This window comes from Ceratina calcarata, unplaced genomic scaffold, assembly GCF_001652005.2.
Source record: "Ceratina calcarata isolate Rehan_Ccalc_2016 unplaced genomic scaffold, ASM165200v1 scaffold147.2, whole genome shotgun sequence".
Lineage (NCBI taxonomy): Eukaryota > Metazoa > Arthropoda > Insecta > Hymenoptera > Apidae > Ceratina > Ceratina calcarata.
In genome coordinates this window covers 968,475-992,961 of record NW_017135881.1, presented here as the reverse complement: position 1 = coordinate 992,961, position 24,487 = coordinate 968,475, and the positions used below count along the sequence as shown (strand labels likewise).

Genomic DNA, 24,487 nt, shown 5'->3' with positions numbered 1-24,487 from the left:
TTGTTGTTTCAATTTCTTCATATGTTCACTACGACTTTGTGACATTAATTATAATTATTGGAGATACATATTAACGAGGCCACTAATCTGTCTGTTTATATCAGAACTTGTCTTGTTCTTCAGCAGCAAAAAAACGTAAGTGGTATGAATTTACATTCGGTATAATGATGATAGCGTGTCAGTGCTTAGAAATATTGCGGTTATTGGAACGCGCCGCGACGATAACGTTGATGATGACGATATGCTTCGATTATCTTGGTATCGTAAACCGATGCGAGTTTCTCTTTAACCGCAGCCGGAGTTATTACAACAGTAATCGATGGAATGACAGTAGTATGTATGTAGATCGCGAACTGTAACAGCTATTACTATCTGCCGTGTCGTGTAATTTTTTACGTTACATTTAACTTGGAGAAGAAAGTTGCTGCGAGGTTGAGGATAATTCTATACTGTTCAATTTCCGGTGGTACTTACGTTTCGCAGATCATAAAGAAGCTATGATAAAACAAAAATTTAATCGATTGAACGACGTGCATTTTCATTGTATATTTGAAGGTATATCTATATCTTTATAGGTATAGGTATATCATGTTAAATAATTAATATTAAATTTTGTATAAGATTTATCACCAGGATCTACTTAGATCTTTGAAATCAGCCAAGAATCGCAAACAACAAAAGTTACGTCATTTAAAAGTGACGCAATCGTAGCTCCGAACAGCGTAACAGTGTAATTAGACACCGGTCCCATTGCTGCATGTATCCTCTGAGTCAGCTGAATTTACTTTAGCTTACGCGCGTTATGTTCATTCAATGATTTTCTCGACTACGTCAGATTCGATCGACGCGCGACCGATTTCCCATCCGGCTGGAATCGATCACCGAACCGCTCTTCCGATAATCGTACGGTACGTTTTCAAAGGCATGCGCTGATTCTAAACCAGGTGTGAAACGTATTATAACCGAGGCGTACGATCGGGGAATTAAATATACTTAAAGGCCACCTGATCGGGAACGGCTCGCAGGTGTCTCGTTAAGCCCCCTGCTGTTGCTGCGGGGCTTAACGCAGTTAGTATGTGTCAGGGCACCCACGACACTTGGACAGTTTAAAAACAATGAGACGACATCGGTGGACTCTCAGTGAACGTTTTGGCGCGGATCGTTTGCCAGCGCACTGCGCCGTTCTCCTTCTTATCGTGGAACTCGTCGCGTTTTTCCACGGTCGAACGCGCTCGTTTTCTGTGCCCATTTCTCATTCATGTGTCAATCAGTTTCAATGGTGAAAATTGTGTCAGGATCTGTTATCAAATTCTGATGAAGATATTAGTGAAAGACGAGTGAAATTCGACTAATTGAGGGTAATCGGCGAATAACAGAGAAAGAAAACGATGACGGTAAACGGGAACAATACTGATGATGATGACCCATTTACTTTTTATATAATTCGCTTAATTAATGAGTGAACTTTTTATCAAGAAAGAGGAAATTCTTATGTTTCATGGGATATACTTGATGAGATCGTGATTCTGATGCTATAAAAACAGTGTAATTTTCACTGAACTGTGTTTTAATGTAACTCGTTAATTTTTAACTCGCTAATAATTCCATTAAAATTGACAGTTTATGAAGTTCACTATTTAATAGACAGTGGAGATTTTAATGAATTATTATCGTACATAATTTTTCTAACGAATTATTAATAAACTCGTAGTAAATTATAAAAGAGAAGCGTACTTGTTAGATAAAAAAGAAAAATAAAGTGAAAGTCGACGACGACGACGACGACGAGGAGGAGTTATATGAGTTTAACCAAATGTGGAACGTGGATGGCGGACGTTAAATGGCCGTGAAACGTATGGAGATTTTTTGAGAGGCCCCTTATTCGTGTTACGTGACAATTGCAAGTCAGATATCCCATAATCCGGAATCCGAGATGATGGAAAAGAGAAGACGGAGCCTTCTGCGGGAGGCCAAGGACGAGATCGAGCTGGATAAAATGAACAAACAGAAACAGGGCAAGGTAAAACCCATCCGCGATTTATAACGGTATAAAGATACCAAGTAAGGCACCACGGGGATTTTCTAGCTCGGATAGGAAAAGATATCTTTGTTCGTCGAAGGACCACCAAGTCCGAATGGTACGGGGTCACAATGTTATTATAAATATATACCTCTAAACCTGTATGTGTTTGTCCTATTTCTTTTGTCCAACCCAATTGGAAAGCCCGGATTTATCCCCTGTGTCTCCTCTGTGACAGTTGGATGTAAAGGAATGTTGCTCAGTTTCTGTTTTGTGTATTTAATCCTCTCTTTTATTCTATCTCGAGGAGAAAAAGAACACTTTAATTAAAAGACTCAGCAAATAGCGCGTAGTACTCATATTTCATGGTCTATCGCACTATCTTTTTGTCTGCAGCGTTTAATAATAATAATGCAGCGTGCTTCCCCGAAACGTCCCTTCGTTCGTTGAACAAAGACGATGCTCGTCGGTTGATAAAACGAACTTTGGTGAAACAACATTGTTAATCAAATTGTCGCTCAACTATTGCCAATTCACTCGTCAGTCCCTCTTCTCTCTGGGCTAGCTGTAGGCCGGGCTGCTGGAAAGGCACAATGGAGAAAAAAAAACGACGGTGAATTAATTATTGTGGCGGAACAATGGCTTCCTATGTCCTTTATACGTCTTAATTAAATTCTACTCCTCCATCGACCTCTTCTGTGTCCTTTTTCGTTCCTCCCCTCGTTCCTTCCCTGCGTATCCACCCTATCTTCGTTGAACGAACAAGCGCGTTTCGCAATAAGAAGCAACACATCGACGACGTGACATCGGCGACGTGAAAACAGAGCTACTTAAACAAGCGTTTCCCGCCCCGCGTGGGACAATCGTCGGACGAACCTTATAAATTTCCGAACAATAGGACTGTGTGTGTGTGTGTGTGTGTGTGTGTGTGTGTGACATCCAACGTGTCGGATAGGAAACTGTTCTATGTTGCCGCTACAATAGCTGTTCCGGATAATTAGTATAATGATTAATCTAATAAAGGGAGTCGATCCCTCGTGTAAACGGATCTGCAATATAATAGCAAAGAAGAACGTGATACAATCGATATTGACAGAAGAACAAAGAAAATGAAATCTGACAATGGAAGAATTATTTTTTGTCTCCCCTCATTAAAACTATTTTGGTATGACAAATTCACCTTCCGATCAATACTAGTCACAGGAGGTTCTTTTCAAACCATTTAATGGAACTCGGAGTTCTGTGTGCTCGTTAATTGTTGGTACTCTTCTAACAGAGAGCTGTTAATTATGCAGAGTAAAATTGTCCGTGATAATCACGGCGCTTGTCTGAATTGTAAACGGACGCGGGACTGATTCTCGAACAGCGGGCACACACCACTTGGAACAACAATTATTTACCGTTCGCGTTAATCGTTCGTCGCTCGTCGCTTTTTCTCACTGATCGAGAGCCACTCGTCAATCGTCAACGCTTCGACGCTGTGCGAAAGAGTGACGATTGATAATTGATTTTATCATCGAATCGAAGTACGGTCAAAAAGATAAATGCGCTCGTGCGTTGAAGCGTTGTAATGATCCTTGTTTATTCTTGAAAATGGAGCGTTCCCGTTTATAATCGTTTCACGGTGAAATTTACTACATAAAATCTTCCAGCTTCCCCCATAACAATTTTCTAGCTTATTAAACCTGCGGATTTATCGTTTTGAGGCAAACCGAGTTAGCTTTGATGATTGCGTTTTATTTGAAGACGTCCTGTAAAAGATATGGTCAATTAATTTCTAGTGATCGCACGGTATCCTTTTTATATCTATAGAATTTCATTGAAAATTTCCACCTTGCAAGTGGTTCCATTTCATCTTTTTTTTTACTGAAGGAAGGGATCGACATTTTTTGTTGCAGTTAGCTGCTATCGCGCTGAACTTTGGCGTACTGGTCGCGGCGGTGTACGAGGGTATTTACGCTCGACGAGGCGGCGACCCAACCAAGATTAGGGTTGTCCACGATCCTCGTGCAGCCACCATAAATAATCCAGGCTACCGGGAACATCGACCCACGAACGGTAAGTTCATTGAATGGACGGTCCCACTTTAATCAGCCAAGTTACTCCCTGATTAGCTTTTTCTTATCGTTGGTTTTAAAGGCGAAATTCAATTAGGAAAGATAACTTCGGATTTCATTTTACCCGAATGACAGATAAGATGACGCGTGCGTTTAATTTAGTAAGAAAATGAAATTTCATGGTACGGTATGAAGTGTGCTCGGTGCTCATTTATAAGTATTTCAAGGGCAGACGTGTTCGTGAGACCTGAACTGTGTCAACGAAGGACAAAGTATTACAAAACGCTGGTAGTGAGTACGTGTCCCCGTACGTATCTTGAAACGAATTTTGTTTTGTCGCAACAATACGTATGGCAACTCCATTATACATATTCGTCAGATTGGAACGCACCGAATTATTCGAAACATTTTGTAAAATAAATTTCAGAGATTCTCGATACTTGTATCTCCTTTTTCTGCACATCTAACATTGGTTCGGTTATTTACGCTAGCTAGTTATTGTTGTGATTTCCTGAATGCATATTGAACAACGGGAAAGATCTTAGCTACCGTGAAAGGGAAGCAGTCCCTTCCTTATATGAAACATCATTTGCATGGTTAACGAAACATATCCATTTAGGCTCTAATAGAATAGAGGCTTCACTTTGGTGCGCCTGTCGCTTTAAACGAGTTACGTTCAAGGTTCCATAATTATGTCACGTACTGGTCGAATACTATTTGCATATTTAAAACACATGAAACATATAAAGACGAATACTTAAACATTTCATAATAACATTTACATAACATAAAAATTCTGATTCTCGTACTTGTACGAATTTAAATCAGAACGTTCATAAAGTCTTTTGCCACGCAAGGTGTAACAGAAAAATTCAAATTTTTCCAACACGACCACATGCTTTGCTTTTTCCAATTTCTAGAAAGATTCACTGATCGAGAACGAATGTTGAACGTCTAGGCGGTGCGTCGTTCGAACCGCGTCGTTCGAACCGCGTCGTTCGAACCGCGTCGTTTCGATATGCCTTTTAGGTTCCTTTAGTTTGGAAGAGGGTTGCTTCGTGGCTGAAAGTCGGAAGGCTTTCGCCTAGCAGCTGATGGAAACTCAATATGCTACACTCAAATGTCTTCAGATGTGAAACGTGATAGAAGCCGAGGCGATGATGGAAGCAAATAGACTGATTGTTCGTGTTAAACAAGGGAAATAGCGAATAATAGTGGCTAGAAGTAATAGGCATAGCGCAAAATTAAATGTCAAGATTCATTCAATTAAAGAAACGGAATGAGTATGCGATAAACATGGATTATTATTATTATTATGAATAAAAGCAGATTTAAAGTCAAGTATAAACGTTTGCGATGTATGTGCGAAAAAAAATTCCCAGACCATATAAAATGCATCAAGAAGTTTGCTGTTATCTTTCTTAGAGTCGAATTATCATAAACGAGGGATGGACAAAGTTAGCAATCTTCTTAAGGAAGACCTCGTCTTGAAATACTGAGATAATAAAAAAGAATTGAAGAAGATTTCGCATGACTTCATGTTTAGGGAGTAAGTGCACCCGCGAGTGCGTTGTGCACGTATCTCACGGTGAATTAAAACGTCTCGACGAATTTCATGGAGTGGCAAGAGTGCAGGTGCGCCCACGTATTACACCCGCGTACGTGGATGCATGCGTGAAACGTGACGCGCGTACACACTGAGTTCCGATCAGTGCGTACAAAATTTTTCATAAAAAATCTCAGTCTCCACTTTTATAAAACAAAATTTTATTTTGTTTCCTCTGATAAACGATATGAAATACTGCATGAATCGTCAGTTAATTTTTAAGAGAAACATGTGTTATACAATAAATTGTAAAATCGTAACTGTATATTAGGAGATTGCGAGGTGCTATTTGGACCTAATCTAACAGAGGTTCCCGAGGTTTTGCGTTAATGAGAAATTCCAGAAGTAATTGCTAAGACATGCTGGTTCTCTTTACTGCTTTGTATAATTGTCGACTCGACTGTCGACATAAAAATTACAGAGTCTATAATTAGAAGTTTATCAGGTTTTAAAAGTAATCAGTTAAATATATTTTTCCTTCTACCAGGTTTTCATGTTTGCCAAAGGACTGGTACAATTTTTATTTTACAACGTTCTTATTGATTAAAAGTTTCAGTCATTAAATTCAATAAACTGCTTACCTTCTATTACAGTTTATCAAGTTTTATATACCGTTTGACTGATTTATAATGAAATTATTAATAAGCAAATATCTGTAAAAGCATTTTTCCTTGTGCAACACTGATTCTAACAAAATAGTAGATCTTTTTATTGAACTCGTGGCTTCTCGATTGAATTTCAGGTGGGAGTATATCGATGACCGACGCTAGCGGCAAACCTTACGTTGGCGGTGCCGGAAACGGTTCGATGGCGTCGGTGGCTACTTCCGGAAGTGTAACGAGCACGGCTTCGCCACTTCGTAGCTCGCTGAAGAAGCCGAAACCGCTCGGTATCCACAATCCCGGTTTCTCGGCGCACAGCCCGACCCTCTCGAGGAACGGTTCCCAGAAGAAGGTGCGAATTCAGACGCACTCTACCGAGGTTTAAAGCATTTCACGCATCGAATTCGTCCACGAAACATTCCTAATGATAGGGGAACCGCGGTTGCGAACCGTGCGACAACTGATATTTTTATTACAAGAGCGATCATATAAAAAAAAACAAACATATATTACTAATTTTGTGATACGAATTAAAAGCAATCGCGAGACATATCAAAGAGAAACGTCGGATCGATCAGAATCGATGATTTCAATCCTCTGTAACAAATATTTTATTCATTTATCTCCGGAGTAATCAGGAGCAAACAGAATCTTCAACCAGTAGACGAGAGTGTAAGTGAAAACATACGTTGTAGAGGGTGGATTGATTCCTGCATTTCACAGCGATGAATCCTCGATTCGAAAAGGGCGAGCACCGAGTGCGAGACTGTTTCCCGAGCGCGGAAGTTTTCCAATGATCGCTCGGTTCGTTCAATTATTAGAGAACTTCCGGCTGGAAGAGAAACGTTTCGTTCTGTCGAGGACGAGGATCGAGGAAACAATCTTGCAGATTAAAAAGTTCTAACGGAAAGAGATGATGATGGTCTTATCGCGTGATGGAAGGACGACCTAGGAAATGAGCCTCGTTGATCCAAGTGATCGAAGAATCGGGATGGGAAATTGCTCTCGGCGTCCATTCTCCTCGTGTGACGTCTTGGAGCGAAACGGAGCATCGTAACCTTCGGTACAAGACGACTCCGTACGCCGATATTTATGACTGACGTGACAATACTGATTCGGAAAGGACCCTGGGAGTTACGATCCACCCCCGCGGAGTCCCGTCAACGTTGATCGACTCGATATAAACTTTCTTTCGTCTCGTGTGTTCGTGATTCCAGTTTTATTTTATCCGCTCGCGTTCTCGGTCCTCGGTCTGAACACTGTCAACGCACTGTCATAAAAGAGTTATCAAGGCGAAATTGTAATTTATCGAGGATTCTATTTTGTAGTCATAATCGAGTTTAAATCGGACGATGGAAAACGTTAAAAACGTGTCCTCGCATTCCGAGGAGGAAGATGCTGCCGAATTTAGAGGTCTCGAGATCGGTCCAGAGGATCGAGAGAGCCAGCCTGTCGTGTTCGGTGAGATAACAAACGGATCCCAGCGGATCCAGCCGTGAACCAAAAGAAATATTAACCCTTTGCGGTCTGGTCGCTTTAAGTGATTAACTCGCAGAATCATTTACTTGACCGAGGTAATTTTTTTAACTACTTATGTTATTGTCTCGCTTCTTCGAACATATTTTGTTTGATTATCGATGGTTTTTCATACGGCCAGTATTTTTAAGAAGTTGACAGAATCTCTGTCGTGTTCCAAATGTGTGTGACTGTAAATTTCTACACGTCGAAGCTAGCAAACGTGCATTGACTCTAACATGCTCTCACATTAAGACCGCAAAAGATTAACGTGATCACGTTGAACGACGAACAGCCAATGTCAAACAGCAGACGTATTATACAATCAGTAAAACGTAATCGATTAACCAAGATTAACGTGTCGGTAAATAGGTGGGTAACGTGAAACGATGAAGCGGAAATTAAATAGCGCCAACATAATCAACGCCGCCCACTGTTTGGTATTTAATTATACGCGAGACTCGTACTCGGAGTCTAATTGAAACGATGCAACAACCGCTGTTGGTATGCAAATTTCATTTGGAACGTCGAAACCATTTTTACTCATCGTCGTCGTTCAACTGTTTGGTCTGACATTACGGTTGGAGCCGTTAAGGGTATTAAGTACTAGGCTGTTGACAGATCAAAACTGTTTGTTAACTATCGTTTCTTTTCGATGCAGGATTGAAGCTTCGCCGACGATCTAGCAAAAATTATTACGTATAGAGTTAATCTCGTAAATAGTGAAATAATTGCTGGAACGCACCAAACGATTTTTTACGTACAACTTTCCTTAAGTATTCTTTATTTTATATGGTTATTAAAACTACACTGTTAGGTATGTAAGATATTTATCTGGATAATATATTTATTACAGAGATATGGAATACTTAATGAACACTATGTTTTCACTAAATTCACCAACCGTGTACGGTTGAAAGATATTGAAATCGACTTTCAGATTAGTTTTCTAACCTTTTCATCAGATTCCTCTCAGAGTGTCTCAATAATTCTTGAATATGAATGTACTCTGGTATCGATGACGTGTTATATCGTTTTTCCTCATATTCAAAGAAAAACGAACCAGAGAACGTATTTTCTGGTTGTTGTTTCATTTTCTTAAACAATTCGATGAAAATAGTTTTGCTACATCGGAAGGTATGTAAATTATGATGATATATTTGTAAAAAAAAAAAAAAAAAATCGGTAAATGGTGCGTTTCAGTAATAAAATGCGTCGTGAAGTCGCAGGATACGTGATACGTTTTCTTCTTTCTATTACTTACTCCCTCCAATTCTCCGTCCTTACTTTTTCCGTAAATATATTTCTTATCTTTTTTTGTTCTTCGTACATTCGTTTTGATCGTCGCGTTATAGATTTAACGTTCCGTTTCCTCGTCCCGGGGAGCGTATATTATAAATAAATTTACTTACTGCGTCGCATCCGTCCAGCCCTGCGTAGGCAGCTAGCCGTAAAACGGCAACAGTTATATATACAAATATAAATATATAAATATATTTATATTTTTTAGCGATTGTTTTAATATATTATATATATAAATATGCGAAAGAAATTTATATATAAATATAAATATGTATATGTTGCGCGGTGTTCTCGAGATCTGTTTCGCTCGTGATTGATCATGAGTGGAACAAACACGTTTTACTCGTTAGAGCTGATTAATTATTATTATTATTATTATTATTATTATTATTATTATTATTATTATTATTATTATTATTATTAATATTATTTTTTATTATCGTTACTGTTGGTGTCGTGACACTATCTTTTTCTAAAGGAAATTTCTTACGTTTCTCATTGTTTTGTCCATAACATTTTAGGATCTGCTTCGACGTCAAGTCGACGGTCTTCTTTAGTATCTTTCTTTAAATTCTTTTCTTTTTATCTGTAGGGTTATCGTGCGTGGATAGTTGTCGATGCTTATATTTATTTAAACTGAAGTTTAACTGATGGTTTGAAATTATTTTTCTCATTCTCTTTTAACGAATTCGTTGCAAAATTTTTTCTCGGACCTTTCCTTTTCCGATTTTATCATTTATTTTATCGATTTGCATCATACTATCGATTAATCATAAATTTATCCGTACTATGGCTGAATTATATTTCCCCGTTTGGAATTTATCGTATCGATCATTTAGGTACTCATACACGTGGATGTTAATTTGTACCGTTACCTGTTTTCCGTCGAAACAAATTGCACGAGATGTACCTTACAAATCTGCGCAAGAATTATTTCGACAACCGCATCGAAAAAAGAGTAACTTGTAATTCTCTCAACGGTCATTTCCAATGACTTCCGATCATTGTAACAAATGTTCATCAGTAATAAATGTTCTTCTCATAAATATATGTCTTTAAAGTGTTCAGTATTAAAAATTTCGAAGGTTAACAGTTATTTTATCATTGATATTTAATACGTTGTTAAAAAAATTATAACAGAGGAAAGAACCAGCAGAGTTTTATGGATTTAGAAAAAGCGCTTGTGCGACATCCGACTGCGACTGCCTTTCAGGAACACGATAAGAAGTGAGATTGATGGGCAGCTTTCATAACGTGAGGGGAGAACATTATCGGAACTATAATATGAAAGTCCGTGTTCCACTTTTTGCACTTTTTTGCTACTCGTTAAAACGAGTAAGACGATCGTCTTACTTCGTGGTGTGAATTACGATATGCGTCTGGATAAATTTTGTAATGACCAGTATGATCTTTGAAATGTGAAGTGTGAAGAGTGTACGTGAGCATATCGATAATAAAGGAATGTCTATGATTTACCTGCAAGCAGCCATTATCCCTTGACGAAATCACGAAAAAAAAAAAAAAAAAAAAAACAGAATTTCTTTTTCTCAAAATTTCGAGAAATGCTTCGAGTAAAAAGTTGTAGGTACCGCTGTTACCTACGAGAAAGTAGTCATGTACAATTTTTTTCTACCTGGTATACTTGAGGAGTAATCGATTAATTATTTCGTCAATCGTCAACTACTTCTTGGACTCAGGCGAAAGGAATTAAAATACGTAGGCAAGATGGTAAAAAAATTAATCTTCATTTATTATTAGCTTAAAGACTGAAAATGAAAACTTAAATGACGAATAAAAAGAGCGTCTTTCGGGCCACGCGTCCCTCTCGGCAGTACGCGGACTGTTTGAAAGATATCCTCTCGGGCGCAGAGAACAATTCTTAAAAAAAGGAGATAGAAGAGAAATCCCCAGAAAAAAAAGCTCATTTTCCTGAAAATTGTCGAGTCAAGCTGTTGTATAAAAATAATAATCTACGATCGATGGACCTCGTTACTCGTCGTTCAGTATTAGTAACTGAGAAACGAGATACATTCATCGTTCCATCGAAACGAATGAAAGTTAGAATGATCTATTAAATCACAGTTTCTCGCTCTACCCATGCATCATTTTCATAAAGAAAAATTTGGGGTCATAAAAAATGTTGGCCATTACAGAAATGGTCGAGAAATTGTGATCTGAATAGACTAGGCTAAAGAGATATAATGGCCCGACACGAATTCGAGGAACTCGAGACTAGTCTTGTTGCTTAACTTTGGCTCATCGAGGATTCCATCGGCGTCTCGATCACCCAAAAAGCGCAACGCTTTCGCGAATCATCAACGCTCGAAGCTTCCTTCTTTCCGGTTTAGTGAATAATAATAATAATAATAATAATAATAATAATAATAATAGTAAAAATAATTTACAAATCGCTACTAACGCAGTGTCGCTACTACAGAATGTTACATTTGTAGAATACCAGAGATAGATGTTGCATTTCTCATTTTTTCATATAAATTAGGGTAGAAAATTCCTCCCGTTCGATTTACCGCGGACGCGAGATTGTAGAAGACGAGAGGTGAGATAAGACGACGATAAAAGGGGGATTGAGAGAAGTGTATAAGTAGAGGGTCGTGCGTTTCATCACGGAGATCTTTACGAGCGCGAGGACGGTAGTCTAGGAACCAATAGACACCCCACGACGATATACGATACGTCGAGCACACGGGTTCTCGGCTTCCGGAACCGAGAAACGTGTCGAGGAACACTTTGCCAGGCCACGCCTGATCGGCAGTAATTGTATATTGTTTTTCTATTTCATTTTCCACGGATGCTTTGGCGATCGGATCCCATGCTTCGTTCGGATCTCTTTAATCTTGCAGATTTATAAAACATCGCGTGTTGGTCTAATTTCGTAAACGATTTTCGATTTCCTAATCGTACGTTCAGTCATTTTTACGTCTTTAAAATTCTCCTTACGAATTTTTACTATTCTGTAATTAATTGTAAAATATTTTATCGATCCGTGTACGTAAGGCACAAGTAATCTGAGCAACGAGTACGAGATTTTAGATTGGCAGAATGTTGTAGTTGTCAGAAATTTTTTTATCAGTCAGTCAATATAAACGATTCCGGTAAATGTATTCCATTCGATCGTGTACGACGAACATTTATATCTGCCGTGCTTTATAAAAATGTTTTACCTTTTGAAACATCGACACACACACACAATTTCAACTAAACGATCTTGAAGCATTTCTGACAGAGTTTCAAAAGGAACTAGCCATTAAGATCCTCCGACATTTGATCCGATCACCCACGGGGACGTTCAGAAGTATCCCTCTCTGTTCTTGGGCGCGCTGGAGATGAGTTCTCGTCGTTTCCAGACTGGCTGCGCCCCGGCTCGTTGACTCTGCGCGCCGGCCGTCGTAGCCGAAGAAGACATCGAGGGCGACGACGAAACCGTCACCGTGCTTTTCCCCGCCAGGGTATCGGAATCGGGGATGTGACGTGTTTGATGCCTCGAGTCTGTGTAACGTCTCTTGGTGTACTTTTTGCTCTCGGATGAGGTGCCACTGGAACTAGTCTTGCTCTGCTGCGACGCTGTGATATTAGTATCCGGCCGCGAGATGTGCAGCATCCTCTCGATGTCCGCGGTCTTCGACCTGAACAACAACGCGATACTTCCGATTAATTATCGAGAATCGATACTAACGATGAAACACCTCTGTGAAACTAAGACGGAATACCTTGTGGAATGCAAAAATAGAGGTTCACTGCTCAATGATTATAATAATAATAATAATATAAGAAGAATGATTGAAATAAATTCCAAGATTTTATGAATTATCGACGTAAAGCGATTTGATGCTCTAACGCTAGTGGCTACGTGTCAAGCTGTAGGTAGTAGTACACGGTAGGCGTCGTGCTACATTCTTCGTCGGGTGCACGAACCGTCGTCCTAAATGTTTCGCGCGAATACCAGGTTCGGTGGCGCAGAATAGGAATCGTTCGGCCAACGTTCCTATATTCGAAAGGTAGGCTGGGCATAGTTCGAAGGGACGAGATGCTCACCTCAAAACCGCACCACCGATACTCGTGATGCTCGGCGTGTACGGCGCTGCGCTCCTCGACGTATCCTGATTGCTGCTCGATCTAGTCACCTGACGTACCTCGCTCGAGGTGGTGAACGACACCCTTTGGAGGACGGCCTGTTGGTCGGGGATGTATGAGACAGCGGTGACCGCGCTGTCCGGGCTGGCAGGTGGCGACGACGCCCATGACGGAGGAGAGCTTGGCGCCTGATCACCGGACAACGTGGCCGAAGATCCCACGGCGCTATCGCTTCCGTGTCTTCCGCCTAATAATTCAGATTTTCAGTTTCAATTTACTCTTTTTGTGTTAATTACATCAGAATCTATGGTAACGTGAAAACGTAAAAAACGGATTGCGGGAATATGAATAAAGAATGGGAAACAAATCACAATTAGGAAAAGATCTCGCATCTTGTGCACTTAATAAGAATTTGCGAAGGACCTGCACCTTCACTGCAACCGGAAATCGATCGCTGCCTTTGCCTCCTCGGTGGCGCACTAGGCTGCTTAGGCGTCTCCTCGATGTAAGGAATGTCCGGATCGTCGAGGTTCAACGTGAACGCTCCGGACATCGGTATAGTGAGACTGGCGGTAATCACCATGGGCGAGGATCGTCTGCGTGCGTCAGCAGGATCCTCGCTAGATCCACTGTCCACGCTGTTACTCCTGCCTTCCTCTTTCCGCCGACTCCCCGGCCTCTTCGGTCGCCTCGGCCTTGGACCTATATCTCCGCCCACACCGGCCGTTTGATGGAGGCATTGTTCCCTGGTCCATACCTTTGATCAAAAATTTAATACTCTGATCTACTGTTCTTATTGTTGTCAACTGTCCTATGAACGATACCGAACGAGGGAAATGACTGCTCTGATTGTACGAAAATGAAATTAGAACCTGAAACCTCAGTAAAAACTTAAATTTTTTAAATGAAATCGACGCATCGTCATCGACAAGCGAGCCATATCTACTATCTCCGATCTCGAAAATTGTCCTTGGCCGAAAGACGTCAGTGCGATACTACGAAATAGCCGTGAGATATCTCGTACAATCTGAAATGGTTACCTTCCTGGTCGACATGGTCGCTCCGGCTGGGGTCGTTGGTGACGTCGTAAGGGTCTCCTCGACCGAGAAATTTTCGGCTTCGCTACACGGATCCGCCTCATCCCCGCATTGCCTGTGAAAACCCATGGAAAACCCTCTGTCAGTCTCTTTCGCACGCGAACTCTGTTCGCGCTTGGCTGCTTGCCACAGAATTTCAGACGGATTAAGAATTTATTTGATTAAAATAGAGAGCAGTAGATACAATTTTGGATCTCGACAGTCTTTTCCTCAGATTTTCTTCAGAGATCGAAGTAAAGTGTGCCGAAACAATCGAATTGTCAGCTTTTCCCCAGAGATTTTTTCTAAAGACCGGGAGGAAAAGAACTGTGGCACGATCGAAGATTAAAGATAGGGGATGCTCGCTCGAGCGCACTCACTCTTCAGCGCGTCGGGAGAGGGCAAGATCCAAATCGGCCGGATGGGTGTCCATCATGTGGAGATACACCTCGTCCAGAAGGGCTGCCGGTACCATAAATAACATCTCCGCGTGCTCTAGGAGGGCTCTCACCACATTTATTACGTCTATCCTCTCTTCCGCCCTCTCCGCAGACACTTCCGACCTCTGTCCGGGCTTGACACAGTGGAGGATATTCGGTGCGAATACCTTCGGAAGAAGAATTCGACGATGCTCGGTCTTACTTACTGGCAAGACTAAAGATCTTTTTCACAAAATGCTTTTCCAATTTCCATTAAACGTTAAATGAAAATTAAAACATCGAATGCTAGCGTGTTAATATTAATATTACTGTAGAAAGTAGTCTCGTAATCGAATAAAATCTCACGACAATGGAGTTTGGACAGCTTGTCGAGGATTGAGATTCGGTTTACCGTGGCAAGGTTGGTCGTGTCCATTTTGTTCCCTGGCATCCATTCACCCGTCTCGGTCTTTTGATCGTCGCTGTTCATCGCGACTACGCTGAGAAAGTTCAAAAGTGCCCAGAGCGTCTCGCGATTCGGCGTGGGCAGCAGCTGAATAAGATGCTGAAGAGCTTCTTGCTGAAGTCGCCTGTTACGGATTTCTGCGGGAAACGGAAGCCCTCTTTCAGTGAATACAATATGTATACGACTCGAGCGTCAATTCGAGCGTGAAAGGAAAAAGCGTCGATGAAAGTTCGCGAGACAAATTGAACAAGATCCTCTTAACGACTCAACGCGAGAGTTCATCGAGTGTTTTGCAGTTTTCGTGACGTTGCCGTTTAATTGAACGAACATTTCCTTCGTACCGTTGGAATGGTGTGGGCGAGAAAGCAAGGAAAGTTACGAGAATCGTTTCCCGTTGAAAGGGTTCCTTTGAGTTTAGTCAGCTGGGAACTGATACAGTTCTCTCAAAAGATGGACGTCTTGGATTTTGCAGTATATTTTTCAATTACTTCAGAACGAGTATATTATTATTGCTCGTGATTAAAATCGACGAAAATTAACTAAACCAGATTTGTTAGATTTGGTCGGTATAAGAGGATTGCCGTCTATTATCCACTTTGCCGCTTTTTATGCGTGCATCGAGTTTAGAACCGAATATTCAATAGTAAATCCTTAAAGTAAGCCGCTTACAGTGGCTCACAATGAATTTTGAACCTACTTTGTGTATGTACAAAAGCTTGGTAGAGGTCCCTGCAGAGCAGAGGGTCGGGTAGATCTCGAAAAAACTCCTTGAGGAGGGCTGCCACGTCGTGAGGACATTGATCAGGCCCGATTTTAGTCTCACGGCCACAATCGAAATCCTCTCGCAACTGGAAAGATAAACTATTCGATGATCTCAAAAAAAAAACAAAACTGCGTACTCATATTATGTGTTGCCACAAAGGATTGAAGGAGCACCGGATCTCATGATTAATATAAATGTGGTATGTGCAAATAATTTATAACAAATTGGTATAAAGATAAGGGGGCGAAGAATTTTAACTGGTACAATCAGACAGAAGTATTGTGAAAGCATTGTGAAAGCATTGTGAAAGTACTCGCCTTTTTCACCCTCTTCTTAGAAGGCGACACCCGGAAGATGCCAAGTGTCCGAAGACCGGTGTTTTCTAGATGCCTGATGCACTGTCTGACCACGCCCGGAACCGCGTCCCATTCTCCTGGAGGGCCTCCTCCGCCGTTGTCGCTCAGTTCAAGTACTCCGGAGTCACTTCCAGTTAGAGTGCCGCCGCCGCCGCCGCCGCCGCCGCCGCCGCCTTTCGACGACAACGACTCGCACGAGCCACCCTGCAACAATTTTTACATCGCCTCTGTCAGACCAGCGCGTCACACGTGTATGAAGAATATCCGAGTCTCTGTTCAAGACCGTTAAAATGGTTTATAGGCTACGATCCATTATATCGTAAAGCCGATCCCACGGAAATGTTTATCCTGCCCGCTTTACTATTTAGCGTCAGTTTCTTCGGAAATCGAGATTAGCTTACGGGGAATTTGCGCTCGTGTTGCGTGAGATTATTTTAGAGCGCGTAATGAGCTGTTGTTCGTCGAAAAGACGTGCAGAGGATGCGAAAAGGTGCTGCGAATAAGAATAATGTTTCATATTTTTCTGATTTTTTTTTACCTGGATAATTAAAATCATAATTGGGAGTGATGAATAGTATTGTCAGTAATCTATTTCATAAAAAAAATCATTAAATCAAACCGTAAAATTTATGACTGTCTCTTCGTGAACGGAATAAAAGATCGATTACAAGCTTCCCTTTGAAATGATTAAAATTACACGAACCCCGACGTCGACGTGCTCGACGAATGCCTCGCGTTCCCTATGGGCGATCATCGTTCGTCTGCCCGCAGCAGAAAATCTTGCAAAATTTAGAGGTTCTTAATTAATCCGCGGATAAAATTAACGCTCAGTCGTCTCGGTTCTATTCGCGTCTCCGATCCGTGACGTCACAGTCGTCGACGCGAGATACACGTGACGTCGTCGAAGGGAAGTGCAACGTTACTACGTTCTATTTAAGCACGTGCCAGTCCGGCCATCAACTTTTATCAGTAAAGTTCACCTGCCTCGTGACGCGACGTTCAAAATTCAACGAGGTTGAATCGATGTGAACCGATTTTATTCATCGATGCTCACTTTATTTAACGTATTACTCTGTAACGAAGAAGTTTGAGAAAACATGATTTTTCTAATTTGAAACCTATTTGAGAAATTTTTATTTCTGAGTCACTTCTCTATTATAATAGTACATAAATCAGATATATTCGAACAGATGGAAGCCGAGCATTGTCGTAATTGGCGCCGCGATAAATCGATGCTATTTCCACAATACGTGAATCACGCTTCTCTGTTTCGTGAAATATCGTCTATTTCCAGGGAAAGTTTAAGGAATTCAGGCTGGAATGTTAGATTCCTTTCTCTCTCTCTCTCTCTCTCTCTCTCCCTTCCTCCATTGGAAAACCATTCGCTGCTACAACTAGCTGTGCTCTACTAATACCACTTGTTTTTTTATGCGACAGTGAAATCAACCCTTGTCAAGAGTCTCTACAGTACTGTCTCGTAGACGATTCAGGGTCAGTAGACAAATGGTGACTAGATGAAACCTGTGAACTTCTAGAAGAAGGAAACTCATGGGGTACATCCGGCCTGTGACTCGGAACATTCCACCCACACGGAATGGATTGCGTCACGAACGAGTTCGCGAGCTTCTAAGGACCCTCCAATTATTTACATTCCGAATACCATTCCAATTTTCTTTTCAGGGAGAACAAATCGTGTCGTTTGTATACATCTACGTGAGAGAATGGGTATACGAAACGATTAATGTACTTAATTTTCATGCGCTTTAGTTGTTAACCATGCAGTACGGATTCTTATCTTAAAAAAGATATTTGAACTGTTTGATACTGAAAGTTCTCGCGTAACGTGTTTTATATTAAATGTAATTTCTTCATGTATTTAACTTGGAAGAGCGTCATAAGAAAAAGATCAAGTGCGATGAACCGGCAGACGGCACCGTATCAAAGTACAAAGATGCGTCTGGTTAAAGTAATTTTCGGGCACCTACAAATCATTCCGCGGACCGCCATAAACCGAAAAATCAATACGCAAAAATGTAAACGTTCGGGAATTAGATCGGATCGTGTAAATCAAGAGGCGCGGGTCGAATCTTCGATTTTCTTAAAATAACGCCCGAACGCCCGAATGTTCTCGGATGGAAAATGTTAAAAAAGAGAGAGAGAGAGAGAGAGAGAGAGAGAGAGAGAGAGAGAGAGCGAAGCGAGAGAAGAAAATTCGTGCTCTCTGTCCAGGTGGCGCCGGTGCTTCCGAAATCAAAACATTTACTTCCTGTCGCTGTAGAGGTAGCGGTTCAAAAAGAGGAAAAAGAAATAGATTCGGAAAGATATACAGGGTGGCCGATAACTGATGTTACTACCGGGTGATGATCGTATATAAAAGAATAAGTCGAAAATGTAGAATAGACTTTTCTTTCACTGACTACTGCCTTTATAATTTCAAGTATTGAACTGACGGAAAATTTTTGGAATATTAAATAAATCTGGAAACCGAGACACGTAGACTTTGACACGTATTTCTGTACCCAATACCAGTTTCGTCAATGTCTCACCGTTCTCCAAACTTTATGCAATCATCGACTCTAATCGCCTAGATCGAGAAAGGTCAAGGCGTGACGTTACGCGGTCGCCCATTGGCATTTAATTGCACGAATCTGTTAGTTTAAATCCGGTATGAGAATTTGGCAACGAGGCGCGCGCGCGTTTCCTCGGTCACGGTGCACCGCGATAGAATATAGGATAAACGGACTGTGAAGCCGGCGTCGTCGCCGTCTGACGTATCCGTCAAAAAATAACCACTTGCGGCCCGTCGTCGCTCGACTCGTCTTGTCTCGCGCCCCTCACTCGCAAAGTGGCCATCGATAAACGCCCCGCTCGCTGCGCTCATCAACACTGACGCAATTCGTGACGCCGTTCATGATCGCATTCGCCGCCGATTCTGCGACAGGCTTCTAGCTCTTTCGCTTCCTCTTCTACGTAACACCATGAGCGTATAAAAATTGCTTGAAACTGTATAGTCTCTATCCCGCGAAAGAATTATAAGACACTTTTAAACAGTTTTCAGTTAAATATTGTTCGTATCATGTCACCACTTAATCACACGAATCTAGTTTCTCATTAAAATTTACTCCTGATGGCGATATTTAAAAAGAAATCTATGCTATCTATTTTTCTAATAACTACGAGGAAGAAGCTAGATTCTCTGTCGAATAGATCGACAGCATTTTTTGTCTGCAGATCAAATCGCGTCAATGAGGAACAGATGATTTGTTTCATGCGCGCGTGGGAGCAGCCCCTTCGCGTCTTTATCAGCGATCGAGAAAACTTATCCGTTTCAAAATTCATACCGGCTACGCCCGAGAATCTAGGTATGTGACATTATTGTTTAGAAGACAGGTCGCTTTGTTGCTAGCCACGAGAAAAAAGCTGTATACGCTGTTGGAAATGTTTTGGAAGAAATACACTTTTAATATGATGAATTTTACCGTTCGGTGTTCCTTCTAAATTGCTGGTAGAAATGAATGTAAAAAAAAATTGATGATTGTATCAGGTGGAATGGTAGTAGTAAGTGGCTGTCGCCTGACCGTGTACGGACTTATACTACTTGACGCTCGCGCGACAGTGTTCCGCGGGGAACAAGGAACCGCAGCGAAATCGTTAGAAATTTGAAGCAGCATCTGAACAGATCGTTAATAAAATGTGTTTGTTCAGACATTTATTCTGCTCTTTGTTAAAAATATTTAAGTTGATTGAGTTGGGTGCAGTACAATGAGCAGAAGAGTCGGACTACTTACCTCGTCGGTTTTAGCCGCGACGGTCTGTTCGATTAAACTAGTGAAGCTCGTTCTGCTGCCGTGTCTGCTGCTCCTCGACAAACAGCCGACGTCCGAGACCTCACCAGCAGCGATTCTAGCGATCCTATCGTTCTCCAAACACTGTGACAACGGTATGCCAAATACCAGGCCACCGGCCGAATCTGAAATAAAGAACGGAAAAATCCCGTGGATCGTCTCGAGGCTCATTCTTGTCTCGTGTTACAATACACATACAGCAGCGGTATTTTTCTGGAAATGTGAAACTTTCAGCAAAGTAAGATTTTGGACAGTGCGTCTTAAATCCGTTTATATGGCGAGAAAAATTAGAGTGTATACTGGTAGGAAAGGATTAGGACAATTATAAAGTGGAATATTGGGATCGTTATTTTTCAATCTGGTACGTCGGATCATTTAATTTGGGAACGCCTCGATCAACTGGCCAAGAAGGAGATCCGATCTGATCTACGAGTAGTCAGCTGCGTCCCATTCGCGTAAACAGGGCTTATTTACTCGCGTGCGAATCGCCTGTGCAATTCATAGAAAATTCTCTTCGAACAAGAGTAACAAGTTAAACCAATAAGTACGTTTCCCTTTGTTCAAATTCTATTTCATATAAAAAACCAAGTCTACAGTATAAATACAACGATCAATGTAATCGAGGAGGAGGAGGAGGAGGATTCTCATGATTTTTATTTACACGGTGTACAGACTCATTTGTAGAATGTGTCGGAGCAAACTTTGAGAATCGTCGCACATACTTTAAAGTCGCCTCTAGCGACGTGGCGCGTTTGATAATATTCCGACTGGCCATGAATGCATCGGTCGCTTTATTTTCGGTACTAAACCGTGCGCCATCGGCTAAGTTCGCGGAACGGCGTCTTGCCACCTTTCGAATTTCATCTTACTACCTCTCAATTGATTCTCGCAGCTTGCCAAATGTACACGCGAATAACAATCACCCTCTCTAATGTGTTCTAAAGAATTATTCTTACATCTTCACTAATTAATTTCCCAGAATATTAATCGCAATCGCACAAAACATTGTCAATTCGTCTGACGAATGAAAACTAGGCATCCCAAAGAATACAACTTTACGTTATATTAATTGTAAGAAAACAATGTTTTCTCTAAAAGTTCTCACTTCTCACATAAATGTTTCAACAGAGGAACGTATCATAAATCAGAATCAACAAGTTGGAAGCATAAAAATAATTTTAGCAACACGCCAATCTATAAAGGGCCACCGTGGAACAAATGTAGTCCAATAATAATATCAACTGACCAGTGGAAGAGAATTGATTTCAGCGCTTAGCGAAACGGAAATGAAACGAGTTTCGAAGCGAAGCACAGAGAAAGTGGTAGAGAGGGAAAGTGTCGCGGGTGATTTTGAGACTTCCAAGAAAAGGCTGTGTGCTCTAGGTCCATTGTCGGGTTCCTGAGAGCGGTCGACGTTCCTGCCACAATGAGAGTGAGAGTGAGAGTCAGAGAGAGTGCTCGTTTGGAAAGGCTGGGATGGCCCAGATTGTGGTCTATAATCGGACCAGTATAGAGACATGGTTTGTTGCCTTTCGGCTTTTAGCTGGCTTCGGGACTACGTCGAGATGGAAAGAGAGAGAGAGAGAGAGAGGAAGCTACCGCGCGAAACTCTGACATATTCGATTATACGAGGGGACGTCACTTAAATGACGTTCTCTTTTAGAGCGCTGCCACGTTCGGAACACGTGAGCTACGCACACGTGTCTTTTACGCGCCGGGTCATCCATGCCCTGCTCTGCGAGGCTCTGAATCGTGGACGCTGATCAGCGATTTTGGTGACTCGACATTGCGATCCGGCAATGGTGTGACGTTTGTTTTCGCGATTCCGCGGTGGTGAACGAAGAAAATGGTTCATGGATGGTTTTATTGGCAAAGAGAGATTTGGCAAACACATGGGTCGCGCAGGAAATTGTATCATCGAATTTTCGAGAGTTCTCTTCGATGATTAAACGCTGCTAAGCTTTCTAGAAAACGAGACCGACTCGATCGACAATATTTACAATCACTGTTTTTCCGGCTGCTTTATTAGGTCTGGCCTTGTTCGTTCAAAGTCATCAGTCTTTTTCACATTATCAAATTGTCACTTTGTTTTGAATTTATATGAGAGAAAATTCGTGAAACACACGACGTAAATACAAATAACAAATAAACGTAGGAACTTGGCGTTCCTGCAACACACGTTTCCAAGAGAGTAAGGAAAGGAGTGAGGATTCGGAGTGTTCACGACCCCGTGTCGTTACGACCATTCCCATTCCCGATTGACATGACATCCGGTGTCCTCGAGGCACTCGTATCCGGCGCGAACCGCAAATAAACCCGGTATATGCGGAAATATGCACTGCCACCGAGCACCCCGTGGCTAATTATATCCAGCGAAATTGTGTCTCATACCACGCTGGCCGCTGTTGCCTGCGCGGTGTTAGAGCACATGGGGATACGACAGCGGCTGCCTTTCCCCGTCTCCACTTTCCCAACCGAGGTGGAAAGCCCGGAATAATAATTATTGTTCGTGTGCAACGCAATGCATTGAACGTGTGAAAACGCGGCCTTTGAAATTCAATGAGTACTCGAGTACGTCGCTGTTGAAATTCAATGAGTACTCGAGTTTAATTGCGAATTGAAATAAAGTGAAGTGGAAACTGAGCGTCTAACTTGTCACAGTTAGACCTTCAACGCTTTATAAGCTGGACAACGTTTACAATGTTAAGAAACTTTTTTTAGGAATAGAATTAACGGTCATAAAAATGAATGAACTGTGAAAAGTGTGTAGAGAATTCTGCGGAGATACCAAGTATCCATAGAAACGGTTTGGAAACTCCGCAGGTATCGATCAACTGTAAAAAATTCCAGTCTGCAGAAACACGCGAACACCGCGACATTATCTCGCGGTTATGCACACGTGCGTCAGCGCTTTTTGGCCGTTCGTTCCAACTCCACGTGTAACTTCTATCCTCCCACGAGTGCTTCACAAACAGAACAGAAGATCGACAACTGAACTGTACTATATGTATAAAACCCATACGCGATGAACGTATAGTAAGTCGCAATGTCCAACCGCGAAAATTAACAATTCTCAAAGACAGCTTTCAACCATGTTTGCTTTGGACGTTATTAAGAGGGGACACTGCGAGGGCGTAAGAACAGCTTAATGTTTCATTTTACTAAAAGGAAAGAAGAGAAAAGAGTACGATGAGAGAAAGGGGAGAGGGACAGAGGGGAGGAGGATTCATTTGTATAAGGAAAATGTGAAGATTTATTCCTCTCGAAAATCTTCCTGTCACGCGTATCACGCGATATGAAATACATATATTGTTTGAACAATGCGTAAATGGTGTATACTATGAGCGTATGTATTTTCAACGAGTGGAAGCAGTCTTTGTTGTCAATTTACGCAATTATTAGCGGTGGAATTGGAGATGAGGTGGCACGAGGCGGACGGAATTTGTCCCAATCATAATATTTGTCTTTGCTAGATTGAAATACAGTATACTATGTACTACGTCCGTAGGGGATGTGTGTGGTAAACGTACATACATAAAATGATAGAATCACTAGCTGCTACAGCCACCACTTATTCTCGCAAACAGAATCGCACCTGAAAATAGCTGAACTAGTTATTTTCCAAACAAATAAACGCTTCATAAATCTTTCCGTGCATTAAACTGCGTACTTAATTTACCGCGTTTAATTATTGACACTTTCTAGGAGCGAATTTCTATTGATGGAAAACCGTGGGGAAAAATTGCAGATTTCATACGTCTTTAACGCACTTGTACGTGCATCTTGCGACCTTAACTGAAACGTCGCGTTATTCGAAGACTCAACAAACTTCTGCTGGTTTGTACATAATATAGATAATTTGTTTGATCACTCACCCTTATCCTTATCATCTTTTCCCTTGTTGTCGAAGAAGCCGGTGGTGAGAGCTTTCCTCTTGAGCAAATGAGCTCTTCTCTTAGGCTTCGTGACAACGGAACTGCTGCCGAGCGATTCTGGAGACAGAAACAAAACGATAAAGTTGTTTAACATAAACGGGGTGTACAAACTACATTTACTTTACTGTTTAACATCGAATCATTATTTACGAGATATACAGGTGGTGCATTAAGGGGCCTACCCATTGTGAAATTTAAAAAAAGTCGATTTCTTTTTGCATTTTTCGAAAATTTATACCTTCAAAAATATCATACTCAAATCTTAAGGTTGGATCTCAACTAATTTTCGAGTGGCAGCCTTCTAATAGTATGAATATAATATAAGTAATAATGTAATAATTAATACTTTAAGGATGTATTGGCTATACAGTCAATCCCAAATGTTTATGTACCTTAGAAAAACGTATTTCCTATAATTAAAAAGAAATCAGAC

At 41.3% G+C, this 24,487-nt stretch overlaps 2 protein-coding genes across 5 annotated transcripts in view; one reads left to right on the top strand and one right to left on the bottom strand.

Moving 5' to 3' along the window:
• The window catches only part of LOC108631833 (uncharacterized), a 35,477-nt gene extending 24,900 nt beyond the window's left edge, over positions 1 to 10,577 (top strand). For 2 of the 4 annotated variants that reach the window (XM_018036001.2, XM_026819322.1), the window contains exons 5-6: positions 3,919 to 4,078; positions 6,426 to 10,577. In XM_018036001.2, the coding sequence (XP_017891490.1) occupies positions 3,919 to 4,078; positions 6,426 to 6,670 (405 nt within the window). In that variant the 3' untranslated portion in view covers positions 6,671 to 10,577. The remainder of the gene's footprint in view (positions 1 to 3,918; positions 4,079 to 6,425) is intronic. The other 2 variants (XR_001916946.2, XM_026819321.1) reach the window with 2 other exon arrangements.
• Positions 10,578 to 10,828: 251 nt separating this feature from the next.
• RhoGAP102A (Rho GTPase activating protein at 102A) overlaps positions 10,829 to 24,487 on the bottom strand; it is a 21,085-nt gene continuing 7,426 nt past the window's right edge. Inside the window, exons 3-12 of the mRNA XM_026819326.1 lie at positions 23,995 to 24,111; positions 20,063 to 20,244; positions 16,236 to 16,478; positions 15,853 to 16,003; positions 15,102 to 15,292; positions 14,651 to 14,877; positions 14,235 to 14,346; positions 13,624 to 13,951; positions 13,156 to 13,441; positions 10,829 to 12,746 (exon numbers count right to left, since the gene is read on the bottom strand). Of these exons, the coding sequence (XP_026675127.1) occupies positions 12,410 to 12,746; positions 13,156 to 13,441; positions 13,624 to 13,951; positions 14,235 to 14,346; positions 14,651 to 14,877; positions 15,102 to 15,292; positions 15,853 to 16,003; positions 16,236 to 16,478; positions 20,063 to 20,244; positions 23,995 to 24,111 (2,174 nt within the window). The 3' untranslated portion in view covers positions 10,829 to 12,409. The remainder of the gene's footprint in view (positions 12,747 to 13,155; positions 13,442 to 13,623; positions 13,952 to 14,234; positions 14,347 to 14,650; positions 14,878 to 15,101; positions 15,293 to 15,852; positions 16,004 to 16,235; positions 16,479 to 20,062; positions 20,245 to 23,994; positions 24,112 to 24,487) is intronic.